Source organism: Schistocerca gregaria, chromosome 1 (assembly GCF_023897955.1).
Source record: "Schistocerca gregaria isolate iqSchGreg1 chromosome 1, iqSchGreg1.2, whole genome shotgun sequence".
NCBI lineage: Eukaryota > Metazoa > Arthropoda > Insecta > Orthoptera > Acrididae > Schistocerca > Schistocerca gregaria.
The window spans coordinates 521963924-521983027 of record NC_064920.1 but is presented as its reverse complement, the minus strand read 5'-3'; the positions used below and the strand labels follow the sequence as shown (position 1 = coordinate 521983027).

Below are 19104 nucleotides of genomic sequence, written 5' to 3'. Positions count from 1 at the left end.
CATTGTAGAGATGCATGTTGGTAAGTATTAGAGGAGATAGGAAAAGAAACAAATGGACTAAGGATCGGACTGGAGTGGAAGACATAAATAGGACAGCAGTGAAAATTAAATGGAGATTTGCAGGACATGTAGCCATGTGGACAGATTGTGGATGGACCAATAAAGGTTTTTTGTGGATAAGATAAGAAGCAGAAAAGACAATGACCAAATGAAAGGAAGGTGCTTACGTGAATTTCGAAAACATTCTTATAGCCGAAGACATTAATGCATGGAAAATTCCAAAGGCATTATTTATCCAGCATTGGAATTCAGATGACTTCTGCTGCTGCTACTACTACTACTACTACTACTACTAGTTCTGGCAAACATTAAATACAGAAATTATATCTGAAGTCATAAGTAGAATTTGGGAGTTAGTGTGTGTTATAATATACCCTTGGATTTTTCCACTGCTTCTATAAATCAGTTAAGTGAAATATTAGGGTGGGATTCTTCAATAAAATGATAAACTTCCTTTCCTGGTCTTGTTCTATCAGAGAGAGCCAATTAATTGCTTATGTGACATCAAACACTAACCTCCATTTGTCTTTGAAATTACTGGTTGTCTGAGCATCGTTTCAACATGTATACATCACATTCTTCCCCAATACTGTAATGAGATCTCTTCCCACTGTGAGCTGTAAGTTTCATATTTTTATGTCCACCTGCTGGAGCACAACCCCAAAAAGTTTATTATTCACACCAGAGCTATGTTAAAAGTTATTTACTTGACCTGCTCAGACAATACAGCTTCAAAAATTTATGATATGTGCAAAATAAAACAATGGAAAATTCAGGCTGGAATGTAACAATGTTATGAAAAGGATGGTTTCTACTCACCATATAGCAGAGATGCCGAGTCACAGATAGGCACAGCAAAAAGACACTTGTAAAGTGAGCTTTCAGCCAACAAGACATTTGTCCCAACACGCACACGCACACACCACACACACACACACACACACACACACACACACACACACACACACACACACACACACACACCTCAGTCTCTGGCAGCTGAAACCAGCTCACTTTTCCAGTCTATTTTGTTGTTACTATCTGTGACTCAGTATCTCCACTGTATGGTGAGTAGCAACTATCCTTTTCATAATTGTGATAGATGCATCATTTCTAAGGTTGAGAGATCAAAATGTTCGAAGAGCATAAACTGAATGTGTGGGCTGAATCATATGGTGGTCTGAGATGCCCGTATTATGTGAGGAAAAGTAAGTACTGCAAGGCCATAATTTTAATAAAATGGGAGGAAAGTGAATAAAAGAAACATTAATGTGTTAAAGTGAGTAGACAAATAAAAGCCTACCCTAAAAGGATTTATAGGTCTAAATAATAACATAATACAAAAGGAACTATTAAAAATTATTGCTGAAATATTTAGATAAGTTAAAATTTGAGACACATCTCAGTAAATGCCTGCACACACCTTACAGTGCATTGTGTCCTTTTTTTCGCCTGCCTCCCTATCTATCCCACAGCAACTGAGCTTGTGTTCTGTTTTTAAGAATTACACATTTCACAGGACAGTTAATGGTAATAGAAGCATTAGGAATACTTAATAATAATAATAATAATAATAATAATAATAATAATAATAATAATAATACTTTCTGTCACCTATTGTGACAAGAAACTCAGCTATTTATTTGTTCCATTAAGTGAGGAGGGCTGTGTTCCACACTTGGTAAAGGGAGGGAGACTGAGTGAGGGGCAGAGGCTGTGAAGGTCTTCCACAATTTAATCAGTCAGTCAGTTTGGAAATGTCCATTTCCACTTCCATCGAAAGTAAAAGTACTCTTTTTGTGAGCATGTGAGAAAGGAATGTTTGTAAATATTAGTTCAGCTCATTACTCCATATTCAAGCCTGGCTTTCATTTTCTATCCAATATTTTAACAATTTTGTGTATTTAAACAGAAAAAAATAAGAGAGGTGTTCAATAAGGAATGCAACACTTTTTTTCTGAAAGCAGGTTGGTTTTTTCTGTATTCTGATACACTATATTATTGCTCATTCTTTAGGCTACAAAACCCTATTTTTCAATATAATATCCATTCAGTGTGACAACTTTATGCCTTCTTACTGGGAGAACCTGTATGCCCACATGGTATCACTCTGCTGATAGATGTTGGAGCCATTGCCGTTATGCTTCAGTATCCTCCCTGTTACCCTTGTGCTGTTGCCCATGGAGTGTATACTTCATTGGGACAACAAATGGTCTTTCATTGCTGCTTGTAGTCTTCTGTTATATGGTGAGGAGTCCGGTGGGCACACAGCTTTCAGAATCCCAACTGGTGGATGAGTTTGTCAGAATTAACAACAGAGAAGTCCAGTTGCGCAGTGAGGCATCTGATGTGATCCATTAATCACCTCAAGTATGTCCACATGTTCCAACATTGCAGGAGTGGCAGCTGGCATGTGGGAGATCGCACAGGTTAGCACATTCTTGTTGCTATGCTAACAGACTCCTTGCCCAAGGACTCAATGTGCTACTGTTCACTGCCGTGTCTCTGTAGACATTCTGCACACGCCAATGAATATCTGTGATGCTGTGGTTTTCCTCCAAGGGAAACTCAACGACAGCTCCCTGCTTGGAACAAACTTTCATTACAGATGTCATTTTGAAGGGTACATGTAGCATTGTTATCTATCGAAACTTCATGAAACTGTAGGTGCTGAAATGGGAATATTCCATGATGCCTAACAGTGAATTCTGCATTTTTTCGACTGGAACTGGACGAGAAAAAATGTGTAGCGTTACTCATTGAGTGCCTCTTGTATATCCGTCAGTCATAAGTGCGTTGCGACCTCTGTAATTGATAAGAATTGGGCAAAGATTATAAAATATTTATACATGGAACAGTCATAATTGCGAAATATATTAATATCAACTTCAATAATAAAGCAGGCAATACAAACCACAAACTACTTTCTCTAGTTTTTGCAGCAGCAGCAAGACCTTGTTATCTTCTACATGGTCTAATAAACTATAAGCATTGGATTCTTATCATCCTTTGTGTTGCTGGTTGCATAGATTCTTTATTCTTCATTACTTGCTTGCATTGTAACCCATGAAATTACCTATTTCATTTCTTCCTTAACACCACATAAAGGCTATAGTACACAGAGCTGTATTGTATTCATTTATAATAATAAATGCATGACAGAGATGCACATAAAGGCTATAGTACACAGAGCTGTATTGTATTCATTTATAATAATAAATGCATGACAGAGATGATATATATATATATATATATATATATATATATATATATATATATATATAAATAAAACAGAAAGAAACTTCCACATGGGGAAAATATATTAAAAACAAAGATTCCAAGACTTAGCAAGCGGGAAAGCGCCGGCAGACAGGCACATGAACAAAACACACAAACACACACACAGAATTACAAGCTTTCGCAACTGGCAGTTGCTTCGTCAGGAAAGAGGGAAGGAGAGGGAAAAAATGAAAGGATGTGGGTTTTAAGGGAGAGGGTAAGGAGTCATTCCAATCCCGGGAGCGGAAAGACTTCCCTTAGGGGAAAACAAGGACAGGTGTACACTCGCGCGCACACACACACACACACACACACACACACACACACACACACACACACACAGACAGACAGACACAGGGAATTGATTAGTGATATGATAGTACCTTGTGCTTGGGAGGCAATAACTGCATTTTCTTACATCACTTAAATAATTGTTTCATTAATTGTATTAGTTCAGTAATAACTTTTAATTATCTTGGATCTTCCAACATAAGTTACTGAACTAGCTTGCAGAACTGTTGACCTTCCCAAATAGCTTAATGCTAGCTTGTGTAAGGAAGATGTGCCAGACTCAAATTGAATCCAAGCAATGGGTTAACAACCATTTGTCTGGTACATTGGCCAGCCGGAACTTAGTTTCTAGGTGGTTTTCCATACTCATTAAGACAACTGCTGGTGTGTTCCTTAATCTCCACTGTAGAAAACACACTATACAAACAGTTAAAATGCTGTAAAAACATGAACACATTTCAAGCAGTTCAGAGATTGATGATGTACATGACTTCTGGCTGTTATGTTAGTTGACGACTATAGGGACAGGAGGGGGACATGGCCATTGAGTTAGACTAAATAGCTACATTTTGCCAAATTGTGAAAAGCAGAGGACCTCTTGTGACAGATAAATGCTAGGAAAGAGAGCAAGCTTCCAGAAATGTTGAATTTTTAGGAGACTTTACGTATAGAGAATCTTGAATGCCAGCTGAACTACAATGTATTTGTTTCAGCACACTTGTATTAAGTGTTTATCACAGAAATTCTGATATCGAGGTCTTCTGTGATTTAACGGGCTGCATCTCTAACTCAATTTACTATTCAGTACAAATATCAAACTACCATTTTTTCCAAATTGTCCTGCGAAAGATACTCGTATTGTTAGCAGTGCTCCTATAGTATAATTTCTGTTGCATAAGGACCTCAAATGAAACACTTTCCCATCATTTTGCCTGTTGCATTTCTCAGTGAAGATGCTGGTAGATTATCGTTAAATCTCGGGAAACATTTTTGCGTTTACATAAATCATCCAATCATTTCTTTTCAGCATTCCACGAAAAACAATTCTTCTCCATGTGCAGAACAGAACTTCGAAATCTCACATCTGTTCATTAAACTGGTGGCACAAAAATAGTTGTTAGTTCTACTGGATAGCTGTTTCATTTGGTTGATAAAATACCTGCTTTTGATACTGTACACACAACAGTTACTCAAATGAGTAACTGTTGTGTATACAACACAAATGAGTAACTGTTGTGTATACAACTATTTTTGTGCCACAGAAGATGAGCAGTAGTGTGTACTGAATGGATGCTACTCTTATGCTGTGTTTGCTTCGAAAACTGGAATGCTAGGTTGTACATGAAACAAGTGCCAATTTCTCCCTTGTTTGTTCTTTCATCTCCTACTACTCCCATAATCAGTGTTCTTGCTTTGCTTATTATGTATTCTAATTTTTTACTAAAATGCCATTGGGTTTCAGTTGGCATATATTAAATTGACTGTTACTTCTGTGTAGCATTTTAAGTGAAAGACTTGGGTTTTAATTGTCAGGTAAGAGGGTCAGTCAAAAAGTAATGCCACCTATTTCTTCCTTCCTTTCTTCATCCCCCACCCCCTACTCCCAAAATGCAACTATGTGGCTTGAAAACCATAACATGGTGATTAATTTGGGACTTTTCAATACAATCTTTGGCCATTCCCACAGTTTTGGTCCACCCTTTAACAAGGGTATGTATTCCACTGTGGGAAAATGCAAAGTCCTGCTTCTGAAGTCATTGGTGCACAGACGTTTCCAAAGCCGCCTCATCTTCAAAGTGAGTCCCGCAATGAGCTTCTTTTAGTGGCCAAACAGATTGAAGTCTGATGGTGAAGGCTGTGTGGGGGACGGGGAAAAGACATTGCATCCGGTTTTCACTCTCTATTCAGTGTTGTGACGACTGATGTGTTGTCTCACATTGTCATACTGGTTGGGGTTGTGATGTATTGGACAGAATGAACCCATTTTTTGTCTCTTGCCAATCTTTTCCAAAAACTTCTCTTCCTCCAAACAGAAATGCCTTAAGAGTTAGGAGACAATTGTTTTTCTTGTTTCTTCATTCTGGCCAGCTTACATTCTTGGTCCCCAAATTCCCCCACCATGAAGTACACCAGTTATTGGATAGTTTTCATCACACCGCTTTTACTAAGGAAGATAATGCGACACACATCAACTGCACTCACCCGACGGATATCATGAATGATGCCATCAACTCGCTGAATGTTGTATGAAGTCACTGGCCTACTGCTCCATATTTTGTTAGCCAAAGGTGTTTGTCCTTCAGTTTTGTTACAGTGATGAAACCATCATCTAACAGTGCTAATGTCCACTGTTACGTTTTCATACACATTTCAGTATTTCATAAATGCGAATGGGCATTTCTGCTTCCGCATTCAATTCTATCGCAGAACACTGTCTAATATGAATATCGAAGTCAGCCATTTTTTAAGTGTCTGCTGTATTATCATCTGTTGGTGTAGAAAATTACTACTGCAGTAGAGTGGGGAAGCAGTGTTGTGGAATACAGGCAAATCAAAATTTTTCACTTTTAGTCTTCAGTGCAAAGACTGGTTTAATGCAGCTCTCCATGATACTGTGTCCTGTGCAAGAGTCTTCATCTCTGAAGAACTACTTCCATCCTTCTGAATCTCTTCATTGTATTCATCTCTTGGTCTCTCTGTATAATTTTTGACCCCTGTACTCCCTGCCACTTCCTCCAATAATAAATTGGTGATCCCTTATTGTCTCTGAATGTGTCCTATCAACTAATCGCTTTTTCTAGTCAGGTTGTTGTGCTACAAATTTCTTTTCTCCCAGTTATATTCAGTATCGTAATTAGTTACCTTATATACACACCCAGTCTATGGCATTTTTAGCACCACATTTCAAAAGCTTTTGTTCTCTTCTTGTATAAACTGTTTATCACCCATGTTTGACTTCCGTACCTGGCTACACTCCATACATAGATTTGCAGAAAAGACTTTTGTAAGGCTTAAATCTGTATTTGATGTTAACAAATTTCTGTTCCTCAACAACACTTTTCTTCCCATGGCTAGTCTACATTTTATATCCTCTCTACTTTGCCCATCATTTATTTTGCTGCCCAAATAGCAAAGTGTTTTGTTTACACTCTAAATTCCCCCAGCATCGCCTGATTTGATTAGACTAAATTCCATTATCCTTGTTTTGCTTTTGTGGATGTTCGTCAGATACCCACCTTTTAAGACAAGGTCCATTCTGTTAAACTGCTCTTCCCAAGTCCTTTGCTATTTCTGGCAGAATTACAATGTCATTGGCAAACTCCAAAGTTTTTTTATTTCTTCTCCCTGAACTGTAATTCCTATTCCAAATTTTTCTGTAGTTTCCTTTGTTGCTTGCTCAGCGTACAGATTGAATAATGTTGTGGTTATGCTACAGCCCTGTCTCACCCCTTCTCAACCACCGTTCCATTTCAAGCCTCTCAACCCATTCAACTGCCATGTGGTTTCTATGCAAGTTGTAAATAGCCTTTTGCGCCCTATATTTTACTCCTGCTACCTTACGAATTTCAGAGTACTACAATCAGCATTTTCCAAAGCTTTCTCCAAGTCTACATATGGTTTAAATGTAGGTTTGCCTTTCCTTAACTTATCTCTTAAGATAACTCATAGGATCAGTATTGCCTCACATGATCCTACATTTCCCCGTAATCCGTACTGATCTCCTCCAGGGTCAGCTGCTACCAGTTTCTCCTGTAAAGAATTTATGTTGGTTTTTTGAAGCCATGACTTATTTGGTAATTAAGAGATGTTCAAACCTGTCACCACCTGCTTTCTTTGAAATTGGTATTATTACATTGTTCTTGAAGTCTGAAGGTATTTCATCTGTCCCCTACATCGCAGGTAGAAGACTTTTACCATGGCTGGCTCTCCAAGGCTATCAGTAGTTCTTTCAAAATACCATCTAATACCAGTGCCTTGTTACAACTTACGTCTTTCAGTGCTCTTAAATTCTTCTCGCACTATCATATCTCATATCTTATCTTCGTCTACATCCTCTTCCATGTCTATAAAACCGCATTGAAGTAATCCACCTTGTATAGACCCTCTGTGTACTCTTTCCACTTTCAGATTTTCTTTCTGTGCTTAGGACTGGTTTTCCACCTGAGCTCTTGATATTCATACAGGTGGCTTTCTTTTCTGCAAAGGTCTCTTTAATTTTATTGTAGGCAGTATCTAACTTAGCCCTAGTGAGGCATGCCTCTACATCCTTACATTTGTCCTCTAGCCATCCTTGCTTAGCCATTTTGTACTTCCTGTTGATGTCAGTTTTGAGACGTTTGTATTCCTTTTCTCCTGCTTTTTCACTGCTTTTTTTATATTTTCTCATTTCATCAATTAAATTCAATATCTTTCTTGTTACAAAAGGATTCCTACTAGCCCTAATCTTTTTACTTACTCGATCCTCTGCTGCCTTCACTATTTCACCTCTCAAAGCTACCTATTCGTCCTCTACTGTATTCCTTTTCCCTTCTTGTCAATCGTTCCCTAATGTTCTTTCTGAAACTCTCGATAACCTCTAGTTCTTTCTATTTATCCGGGTCCCATTTAATATCTTTTTGCAGTGTCTTCAGTTTTAATCTACAGTTCATAACAAATAAATTGTCAGAGTCCAAATCTGTCCATGGAAATGTCTTACAATTTAAAACCTGGTTCCTAAATCTCTGTCTTACAATTATATAATCAATCTGAAATCTTCCCTCACATATACAAGCTTCTTTCATGATTCATAAACAAAGTGTTAGTGACGCTCAAATTATACTCTGCAAAATTCTACCTTGTGACTTCCCTTTCATTCCTTTCCCCCAGGACATATTTACCTCCAATTTTTCTTTCTCTTCCTTTTCTTACTGTCAAATTCCAGTCCTCCATCACATTTAAATTTTCATCTCCCTTAACTGTGTAAATAATTTCTTTTGTCACTTAATACATTTCTTCAATTTCTCCATCTGCAGAGCTAGTTGCCATATAGACTTGTACTACTGTGATAGTGGCAGACTGTGTTTCTATCTTGGCTACCCCAATACATTTACTATGATAATCAAAGTAACTTACCCACATTTGTACTTTCTTACTCATTTTTAAACTCACTTCTGCGTTACCCCTGTTTGACTTAGTGTTTATGACCCTGTACTCACCTGACCAAAGGTTCTGTTGCCCTTGCCATTGAACTTCACTAATTCCCATTGTATTTAACTTCACCCTGTCCATTTCCATTTTTAAATTTTTATAATCTACCTGCCTGATTAAGGGGCATCTGGCATTCCACACTCAGATTGGTAGAAGACAAATTGTATTTCTCCCGATGACAACATACTCCTGTGTAGTCCCTGCCTGGAGATGCGAATGGGGGACTCTGTAATATTTTACCCAAGAGGACGGCATCATCATTTAACCACAGAGTAGTTCTGCATATCCTTGAGAAAAGTTACAGCTGTAGTTTTCCCCTTGCTTTTAGCTGTTCGCTGTTCCAGCACAGAAAGGCTGATCTGGTTGACGTTACGAAGCCAGATCAGTAGTCATCCAGACTGTTGCCCGAGCAAGTACTGGAGAAGCTGCTGTGTCCACCTTCAGGAAAACACATTTGTCTGGCCTCTCAACTGTTACCCCATCATTGTGGTTGCACCTACAGTATGGCTACTCTGACTGCTGAGGCACATAAGCCACTCCACCTACAGCAAGATACAGGGTTCATGGGGGTGGGGGGAGGGGGCATTTTTCACTTAAACTTTATATAAGTGAAAAAAAGAGGCATTACTTTTTACTGACCCTCCTATACTACATTGACTGCTATTCCTGTGTAGCATATTAAGTGAAACACTTAAGGGGGTAGGACGTGAAACAGGCAGACTTGGAGCAGGAGAGTCACCATAGGACATTTTAATTTCCACTGTTTATACTTTTACAAATAAATTCATGAAACTTTGTCAGCAGGACCAGGAAGGATTCAGGATTCACACTCACAGCATTGGAAGTTCAAAAACATTAACAAAATAATTTACTTTTTTGACAAGTGAAATTTAATAAATTTTTTCACCTAATGCGTTTATTGCTATAGGTACACTTTTTTCATAAGTAAGAGAGAAACTTTGATGAATTTTGCACAGCATACATACGATACTTACAGGTGCGTAGAATTTTCCAAATCTATTAGAAATTGAGATAATTAACTATAAAATTTGAGTGTTTTCTAAATATGAAGTTTAAAATGTAACAGCTCATTCATTTTTTCATAAATTAAATAAATTCTAGAGTTTCATACACCTGTAAGTATGGTTTGTATAGAAAAGTGCACCTATCGCAACAAATGCAGCATATAGTAAGTGAAAAAATGATGAAATTTCACATGTAAAAAAACTTTATTGTGTTACGTTTTTGAACTTCCACTGCTATGAGTATGAATCCTGTATCCTTCTTGGTCATGCTGACAAAGTTTTATGAAATTGTTTCTAAAAGTATAGACAGTGGAAATTAAAATGTCCTGTGGTGCCTCTCTTGCTTCTAGTCAGCCCGTTTGACGTCCTATCCCCCTTAAAAGGGTTTTGTGGGCAATTGCCTCCACAAACGCAACATTGTATGTACTGTATCGTTGCTGTGTGGCACTGTGTAACAGCCTCCAATGGTGCAGCATGGTGTCGACTCTCAGATGGCTGGTCTTAGTGGTCCAGGTGGTTTATCTCAAGGTCAAAGAGGTGCACGTGCTCGTGGGGGAGGCAGCATCCGTGGTGTTATCCGACCAGACCGCTCTTCTGGTACTGGCAGAGGAACTTTTGGTGATGACAATGGTATGTTATTGCATGTTAGTGTAGCTGTATTTACGCATGTCTGACTTAATTATGTTAGGTTAATTCAATGTACAATTTTACAACACGGCACAGTCTACAACCAAAAAGAATTTTATGAAAATATGCATCACATATTTCACACAGGAAGTGTAAGGTTCTGGAGAAATTTAAAATACATCCAATATCATTTACAGATTACTACAGTGATCACAAAAATCTGTACTTTAGTTTTTTATTTATGTAAGATAAGTACACTAGACAAGAAATTAATCACATCCAAGAGACATTGTGTGATTATGATGTAACCTTGCTTCTAACCTTGATATTAACCATAATTCGGTGAGGATGAGTGTCTTAGTTTCTTCAGGTATACCATATTCAGTAAGAGCCATTCACTAACGTTTAGATCTTCTAGAGTAGGCTATTCCAGCATGTATGGCTGCCAGAGAATAGTGGCGAGCTCTGCAAACACAGCCAGGCAGGGACATGCAAGGTACTAACTTGGGTGCAGTCACTGAACCTGCTGCATGCAGGCAGGGATGGGTCCTGTGAATAGTCAACGCTCTGCATATAGCAAAACTGGGTGGTGAGGAGCCATGAGCAAGCAAGCAAGCACAGCTATACCGTTGAAAAGCTTTCAAAAAAAGTGAATTCCCTGTAGAAAGCTGCCTTTCAAATAGGAGAACCTTTTCTGTGAATGTATTGATTTTACCATACATGTTAGAAGTAACAGATCCTTTTCTTGGAGTAACAAATTCAAACGTTGAATATCCCTAACATCAGTGGGAAAAGCAGGTGGTGACAGGTGTGAACATCTCTTAATTTCCAATTTAATAAGTCATGGCTTCAAAAAAAACTAACACAAATTCTTTACAGGAGAAAGGAAAAACTGGTAGCAGCTGACTCTGGAGAAGATCAGTATGGATTACGGGGAAATGTAGGATCATGCGAGGCAGTTGTCATTGACAGGACATGACAACTATCTTGGATCCTTTGCACTTCGATCTTTTTACGACAAACTTTTTTACACAGTGTTACTTGGCTATGAGAAGTACACATTTCCTTGTAGACACTTGGGAGAGAGTGATATTGAGGCAACAAAAAAATCTGGCGAACTTTTTTCATGTCAGTCATAGGCTATCCAAAGTCAATAGCTCCTTTCTGTGATTCTGAGCTGTCTCCATGTTGGTCTATCTTAATGTGCTGATCCTGTACAACCAAGTGGCACATAAACGCATTTCACTGTAATGACCTATGTCAGCAGTGGAAGGTCATGTGACTTCTGGGTAGTTGCATACAATCTGCAGCTCTTCAGAATGACTAATGTGCTGTTTTAATGTTGTGACTAATATTTTGTCCAGTCACCTTATTTCTTATTGTTGTAGCTCGGCATATTAATTTAAATAATTTGAGCTTCTTACTACACCAGAAGATGAAACGAAATGTCGTGTGACGAGGGCCTCCCGTCGGGTAGACCGTTCGCCTGGTGCAAGTCTTTCAATTTGATGCCACTTCGGCGACTTGCGCGTCGATGGGGATGAAATGATGATGATTAGGACAACACAACACCCAGTCCCCGAGCGGAGAAAATCTCCGGCCCAGCTGGGAATCGAACCCGGGCCCTTTGGATTGACAGGCTGTCGCGCTGACCACTCAGCTACCGGGGGCGGACACACCGGAAGATGTTCAGTAGTCTAATATTGCATACAAATCCCATTAGAAGTTACTTCTTCTAAGACATTTTTGTATAGAATAGTAATTGAGCTCTAACAGATTGTACTTTATTAGTAGCTAATCTTTTTTTCCAATGGCCAGAAAGTTGAAAATATGTGTGCCTTAATAGTAAGTTCTTAAGACTGTTCAGGATTGACTACAACCAACTGCACAGTTTTGGGAAATCACCCTTTGCCAAATGAGAGTTACAGTAGTTAAGGCAATGGAATCAGCCATGTGCTTAACAGTGGTTTGCAGTATGTGGATGGAGTTAGAGATGTAGACTCACATTCAGAAAAAGTTGAGTTGAAGCCACAGTCCAGCCATAGGGATTTTGGTTTCTGTGATTTTCTTAAATTACTTGGAAAATAGGATGGCCATTTGGGTCCGATTGTGGTGCCTATTTTGACCTGATTCTAAGTATCTGATCTTTCCTTCTCATCCGTTTCAGTAAGTCTCCCCTGTCCCAGGCTTCTGGGTGACTTTTTCTGAACTGTACCCCATTCCCTAAAGCTCCCCAATCCTTTTCCTTCACCCCTCTTCCTTCCCCTTAAACTCTTCTGCCAGAAGAAGAAAAAGCCACTGGCTTTAAAAGCTTATTAAAGTTAAATCCTCCTGTGTGTGTGTGTGTGTGTGTGTGTGTGTGTGTGTGTGTGTGTGTGTGTGTGCGCGCGCGCTGTTGTACTCCTCTTTTACTATTCCTGTTATTTAATTCTTCAAATCATAAATATTAGTGACACACATCATCCAGTACAACCTGAATTTCAGTACAGAATTACCACAATTTGTAATCTAATCCTTCGTATCTAACAGTACATAATTTGTTATGAGAAATGTGGTGTTTCAGGCAACACTTTTAAATTAGCCACTGTTTCAGCATTATAGATGTGTTCTCTCTTCTTAATGTTCAACAGTGTGTGAGAGATTGATTTAAACTTCCTTCACCCCCAATTAATATTTTTGTTTGTGCTATGTGGAATTTCATAAGTTAACATTTTATAAGGCACACGCTTCAGCCAGTGGCCTCACCTACGAAGAAATTCACTGTGAAAACAAGCTTTGTGTGCATCTGAAAGTGGATCCAGTAAGGTACTGTTGAAATTGATATGTACTGCTCCCTTTCAGGGAAATTCATTGGCTCGAGCCCACCTCAAATTTAGGATTACACTTACCAAATATTGCTACTCCCCTATTAAGTGCTGTCGTCTCTCTGTAGGCATTCATGTTCATAATTTTTTAAATGGCTTCACCGACTGTCAGTCTATGGAGTAAAATAGGATGCGCAGACTTTTTGCTGCTGCCAGTATTATTGCTGCATTCTTTGTCGACTTCTGTTCTGAATCCTCCTTAGCTTTCACCACGTACAGCGGAGCAGGGTGTGACTCAGTGCTCTTGCATTCAGGAGCAGCATGATTCAAATAGCTGCACAACCATCCAGATTTCATTTAAGGCAAATGCATACACAGCTCCTTGGAAAAGGACTTGTCCAACAATACTTTTCCATATTCTTGTTGAGTCTGAGGTTGTTCTCCATACTTGATGACTTTCTTGTTCAAGGGACATTAAACCTTAATCCTCCGTCCTTCTCTGCTTTGCCGGTTTAGGGCCAAAAATGTGCAGCGAAAATTGCAGATATTATGGATGTTGATAAGCATTATGTTATTGCGACATTCTTGTCTGCAACTACTTCATTTTTTATTAGTATTATTATTTTATTTGTGTTTATTTTGCTGCACTTACATTTCTGCTTCTTGCTGTCTACAGTTTCAGGGTGGCCACCTAACCTTGAAACCCTGAAAATGGGCAAAAAGCCTTGAATTTGATAAAAACTGGTAAAAACTTGGAAAATACCTTAAATTTCCCTGTGAAATATGGATTTTTTAAATAATATTATTCACTTCATTTTTGTATACAAAAACATTTTTTAAATCAATTTATGGTTGCTTTAAGAAGCATTCAAATAATATCTTCATGCATGTGACTCGACGTAATTTTGTGCGAAATTGCAGCTGGGATTAAAGGCTTTATTTACCCACACTAAATTCTCCCATTTCAGTAAGTGTCCTATGCAAACCTATATTAGACACCGCCCCGATATGAGATCTGTTTATCACAACTAAGTTTTCTTTTGTTTGATTCTGTGTTGGAAAATCTCTTCCAGGAAGCGCATGCTCACGAACATTTTGACAATTCAAACTTAAAACTTTCTAAGAGTTGATATTGAGGTGGTGGTTTTTTTTTTTTTTTTTTGTAAAATGATTGATAGTTCTTGTGGATGACTTTACATTGGCAGAGTTGATTGTAAACATGATTTCATGTTGTCTTGGTAGCAATTTTATTAACATGCTTAGGGTCAGCCGAAAATGGTGCGAACACAACCTCAGAAATATAGGAATTCAGTGGGAAGACTGGTTTTCTGAAGTTCTGAATTATTCCTCCAACAGTAATTTCTTAAACAGACCACGTTGACAGACAGCATGTCATGCATGTGTAGAGCTGAAATTGCGTATACGCAGTGCCTTCTCCCACTTCTGGCTACTAGGAGTGTGGCTGTTCGCTGCATAAGCAGTGAGAGCCAGAATCTACCTGGAAAAATTTTTATGGCACCGCCAAGTTGCCAGATTCACACATGCGCATAGCTGTGTCAGCTAGTGGGGCTATACTTCATGTCACTCCCCCCCACCCCCTCACCTCTTCCCCTCCTCTCCCCCATATCTCTTCCCCATCTCAATAGTTTTGAAGCTATTGCAGTTCACACTTTCGGTTATGTATTGGTTATGATTCAGTTTTAATAGTAAGGTATGCATATCAGATGTTTGCCCACCACTAAGTGTGGGAATCTAACTACAAATGGGACTAGAAACATTCAAGCAGTGCAAAGACCAAACACGGATTTCTGCGTCATCGTAGCTGTGCATGCGCACTATCACAGGGATTTTTTATTTCTTGAAAGTAGCTGACTGGCAGCTGCTTAAAGCGAACCAATTGTTACAACTCTTCAAAGACTAGTGCCATCTACATCTTTCTGAAATGGAAGGGGACAACAGAAACTGCCAGTAACCGAGATGAGTGTGTGAATTGTCGCACTGTTTAACAGGCTCATATCCAGAGTGCAGTGTTTTTCAGTGATGCCAAACTGAGTATAACTTGACACCAGAGCACATACGAGTCAGTTTATCCATGGGTTATGTGTGACACCTAATTAATAATGAATACATTATGCTCTTGGTGCAATGCAACAATAAATATTTCGACAATGGGGAAAAGTGCTTTGGGCAGCCATGCTAACATCTGAAAACAAACTTTCCGTAAACAGAAGACTCTTCAGATGAATACATTTATGTTATGCCAAGAATCTGACGCCATGAAAATTCAATCCCAAATCAGTGAACAAGGTAAGATTATTTTTTATAAGACTTGAATGTTGCCACGATATCATCGTCTTAGATAAAAAATCGAAATTTAGGTGTCTTTGTTGAACTGTATTCATTGGGATGCTGGACACCGAGTCGATGTAGGGGAGGAAGATGTTGATTAGAATTGATCTTTGCATTAAAAAATGATCTCTCTAACTTTTATGCCCGAGTGCATCGACCTCCTTAAATATCAGTTAATCTGTCCTTCATTTTGATCTTTGAATTATTTGTGTTGATTTTGGAAATCATTGTATTTAATCTGCCACGATGATTTCTGCTGTATTTCACAGTTTATACATAAAAGTAATTGGGAGGAATGCATGTCTAGCCTCAGCATATGACTTACTATGATGTGCAGTTAAGATTTTTAGAATATCATTTTTATTGGAAGAATTCTTTTCAAGACTTTTCCACCCAACATTGACTCTCAGCGACCCAAGGAACATAGTGTGACAAAGAAATCCAGGATTGGATTATTATTATTTTAAAACAGGGCTGCTGTGGCAACAATCCAGTATTTTCATAACTGACAAAAAAAATATAATTAAAAGGAAAATTGGTAGGTTAAAGTTAGATATAGTGGGAATTAGTGAAGTTCGGTGGCAGGAGGAACAAGACTTCTTGTCAGGTGACTACATGGTTATAAATACAAAATCAAATAGGGATAATGTAGGAGTAAGTTTAATAATGAATAAAAAAATAAGAGCGCGGGTAAGGTACGACAAACAGCATTGTGAGCGCTTTATTGTGGCCAAGATAAGACACAAACCCTCTCACCTACCACAGAAGTACTAGTTAATATCCCAACTAGACCCACAGATGATGAAGAGATAGATGAAATAAATGATCAAATAAAAGAAATTAATTCAGATAGTGAAGGGAGACGAAAATTTAATACTCGTGGTTGAGTGGAATTAGATAGTAGGTAAAGGAAAAGGAAGAGAAGGAAATGTAGTAGGTGAATATGGAATGGGGCTAAGGAATGAGAGGAAGCCATCTGGTAGAATTCTGCACAAAGCGTAACGTAATCATAGCTAACACTTGGTTCAAGAAACGTGAAAGAAGGTTTTGTACATGGAAGAGGCTTGGAGATGCTGGAACATTTCAGATAGATAATGTAATGGTAAGAAAGAGATTTAGGAACCAGGTTTTAAATTGGAAGACTCTGGCCACAATCTGTTGGTTATGAACTATAGATTAAAACCGAAGAGACTGCAAAAAGGTGGGAATTTAAGTAGACAGGAGGTGGATAAACTGACAGAACGAAAGGTCATAGAAAGTTTCAGGCAGAGCCTTAGGGAACTATTGATGAGATTGGGGGAAAGAAATAAAGTAGTTGAAGAATGGGTAGCTTTGAGAGATGAAATAGTAATGGCATCAGAGGATCGAGTAGGTAAAAAGACTCGGGCTAGTAGAAATTCTTGGGGAACAGAAAAAATGTTGAATTTAATTGATGTAAGGAGAAAATACAAAAATATAGTAAATGAAGCTGGCAAAAAGGAATGCACATGTCTCAAAAATGAGATCGACAGGAAGTGCAAAATTGCTAAGCAGGGATGGCTAGCGGACAAATGTAAGGATGTAGAGGCATATATACAAGGGTAAGATAGATACTGCCTACAGGAAAATTAAAGAGACCTTTGGAGAAAAGAGAACCACTTGTATGAATATCAAGAGCTCAGATGGACACTCATTTCAAAGCAAAGAAGGGAAAGCAGAAAGGTGGAAGGAGTATATAAAGGGTCCATACAAGGGCGATGTAATTGAGGACAATATTATGGAAATGGAAGAGGATGTAGGTGAAGATGAAATGGGAGATACGATACTGCGTGAAGAGTTGGACAGAACACTGAAAGATCTAAGTCCCGCGAACTATCAGTTTAATAAGTCATGGCTGCAAAATACTAACAAGAATTCTTTACAGACGATGGAAAAACTGGTAGAAGCCGACCTCGAGAAAGATCAGTTTGGTTTCCGTAGAAATGTTGCAACACATGAGGCAATATTTACCCTACGTCTTATCTCAGAAGATAGATTAAGGAAAGGCAAACGTACTTTTCTAGGATTTATAGACTTAGAGAAAGCTTTTGACAATGTTGGCAGTAATACTCTTTCAAATTCTGAAGGTGGAAGGGGTCAAATACAGGGAGCGAAAGGCTATTTACAATTTGTACAGAAACAAGATGACCGTTATAAGAGTCGAGGGGCATGAAAGGGAGGCAGTGGTTGAGAAGGGAGTGAGACAGGGTTTTAGCCTATCCCCAATGTTGTTCAATCTGTATATTGAGCAAGCAGTAAAGGAAACAAAAATTCTGAACAGGAATTAAAATCCATGGAGAAGAAATAAAAACCTTGAGGACCGGGAAGAGCAGTTGAACCGAATCGTCAGTGCCTTGAAAGGAGGATATAATATGAACATCAACAAAAGCAAAGCGAAGATAATGTAATGTAGTCGAATTAAAACGCGTGATTCTGGGGGAATTAGATTAGGAAATGAGTCACTTTAAGTAGTAAATGAGTTTTGCTATTTTGGGAGCAAAATAACTGATGATGGTTGAAGTAGACTGGATATAAAATGTAGACTGGCAATGGCAATCAAAGCGTTTCTGAAGAGAAATTTGTTAACGTCAAGCATAGATAAGTCGTTTCTGAAAGTATTTGTATGGGGTGTAGCCATGGACGGAAGTGAAACATGGATGACATTTAGTTTGGACAAGAGGAGAATAGAAGCTTTCGAAATGTGGTGCTACAGAAGAATGCTAAACATTAGATGTGTAGCCCACATAACTAATGAGGAGGTATTGAATAGAATTGGGGAGAAGAGAAGTTTGTGGCACAACTTGACAAGAAGAAGGGATCGGTTGGTAGGACATATTCTGAGGCATCAAGGGAGGGCAGCGTGGAGCGTAAAAATCGTAGAGGGAGACCAAGAGATGAATACAGATTCGAAGGATATAGGTTGCAGTAGGTACTGGGAGATGAAGCACACAGGATAGAGTAGCAAGGAGAGCTGCATCAAACCAGCCTCTGGACTGAAGACAACAAAAACAACAACAACGTAAGTTAAACACTACGTAAATTTCACAGGAATTTCACTGTCTAGCTATTCTTCCAAGGCAACTGGTACTGCAGAAGCAGGCGTGACACCTTCACCTTCAAAAAACTGACCGTCTAAAAAATCTTCAGTGCAGTCATTTTTATTATTGGAAAATGTCACAAAAGCTGAAATCTTGTGGTGCTTACGTACAATTAATTAATTATTGGCTGCTTGCATATCATTATTTCCCAGTATGTTTCCAGATAGTCCAATTGTGGCAAAAATGTAGTCCCAAAGGACAAAAGATGCATGCAGTATTGTTTATGGTATTGCTCCATATGTTCATGCCAAACTTATTGACTGATTAAACAATGTTGTTCTTGAATTTGACGAGGGTTTAAACACTGTTTCTCGAAAAACACAAATGGACATTCATATTAGATTTTGGGTTCGAAATTAAGTCACA

The 19104-nt window shown here is 38.5% G+C and overlaps 1 protein-coding gene across 6 annotated transcripts in view; it reads left to right on the top strand.

Moving 5' to 3' along the window:
* The window catches only part of LOC126354864 (ras GTPase-activating protein-binding protein 1), a 134878-nt gene that overhangs the window by 97441 nt on the left and 18333 nt on the right, over positions 1-19104 (top strand). For 3 of the 6 annotated variants that reach the window (XM_050004867.1, XM_050004877.1, XM_050004857.1), the window contains exon 9: positions 10301-10472. In XM_050004867.1, coding sequence (XP_049860824.1) covers positions 10301-10472 — 172 coding nt within the window. The remainder of the gene's footprint in view (positions 1-10300; positions 10473-19104) is intronic. The other 3 variants (XM_050004895.1, XM_050004885.1, XM_050004905.1) reach the window with 1 other exon arrangement.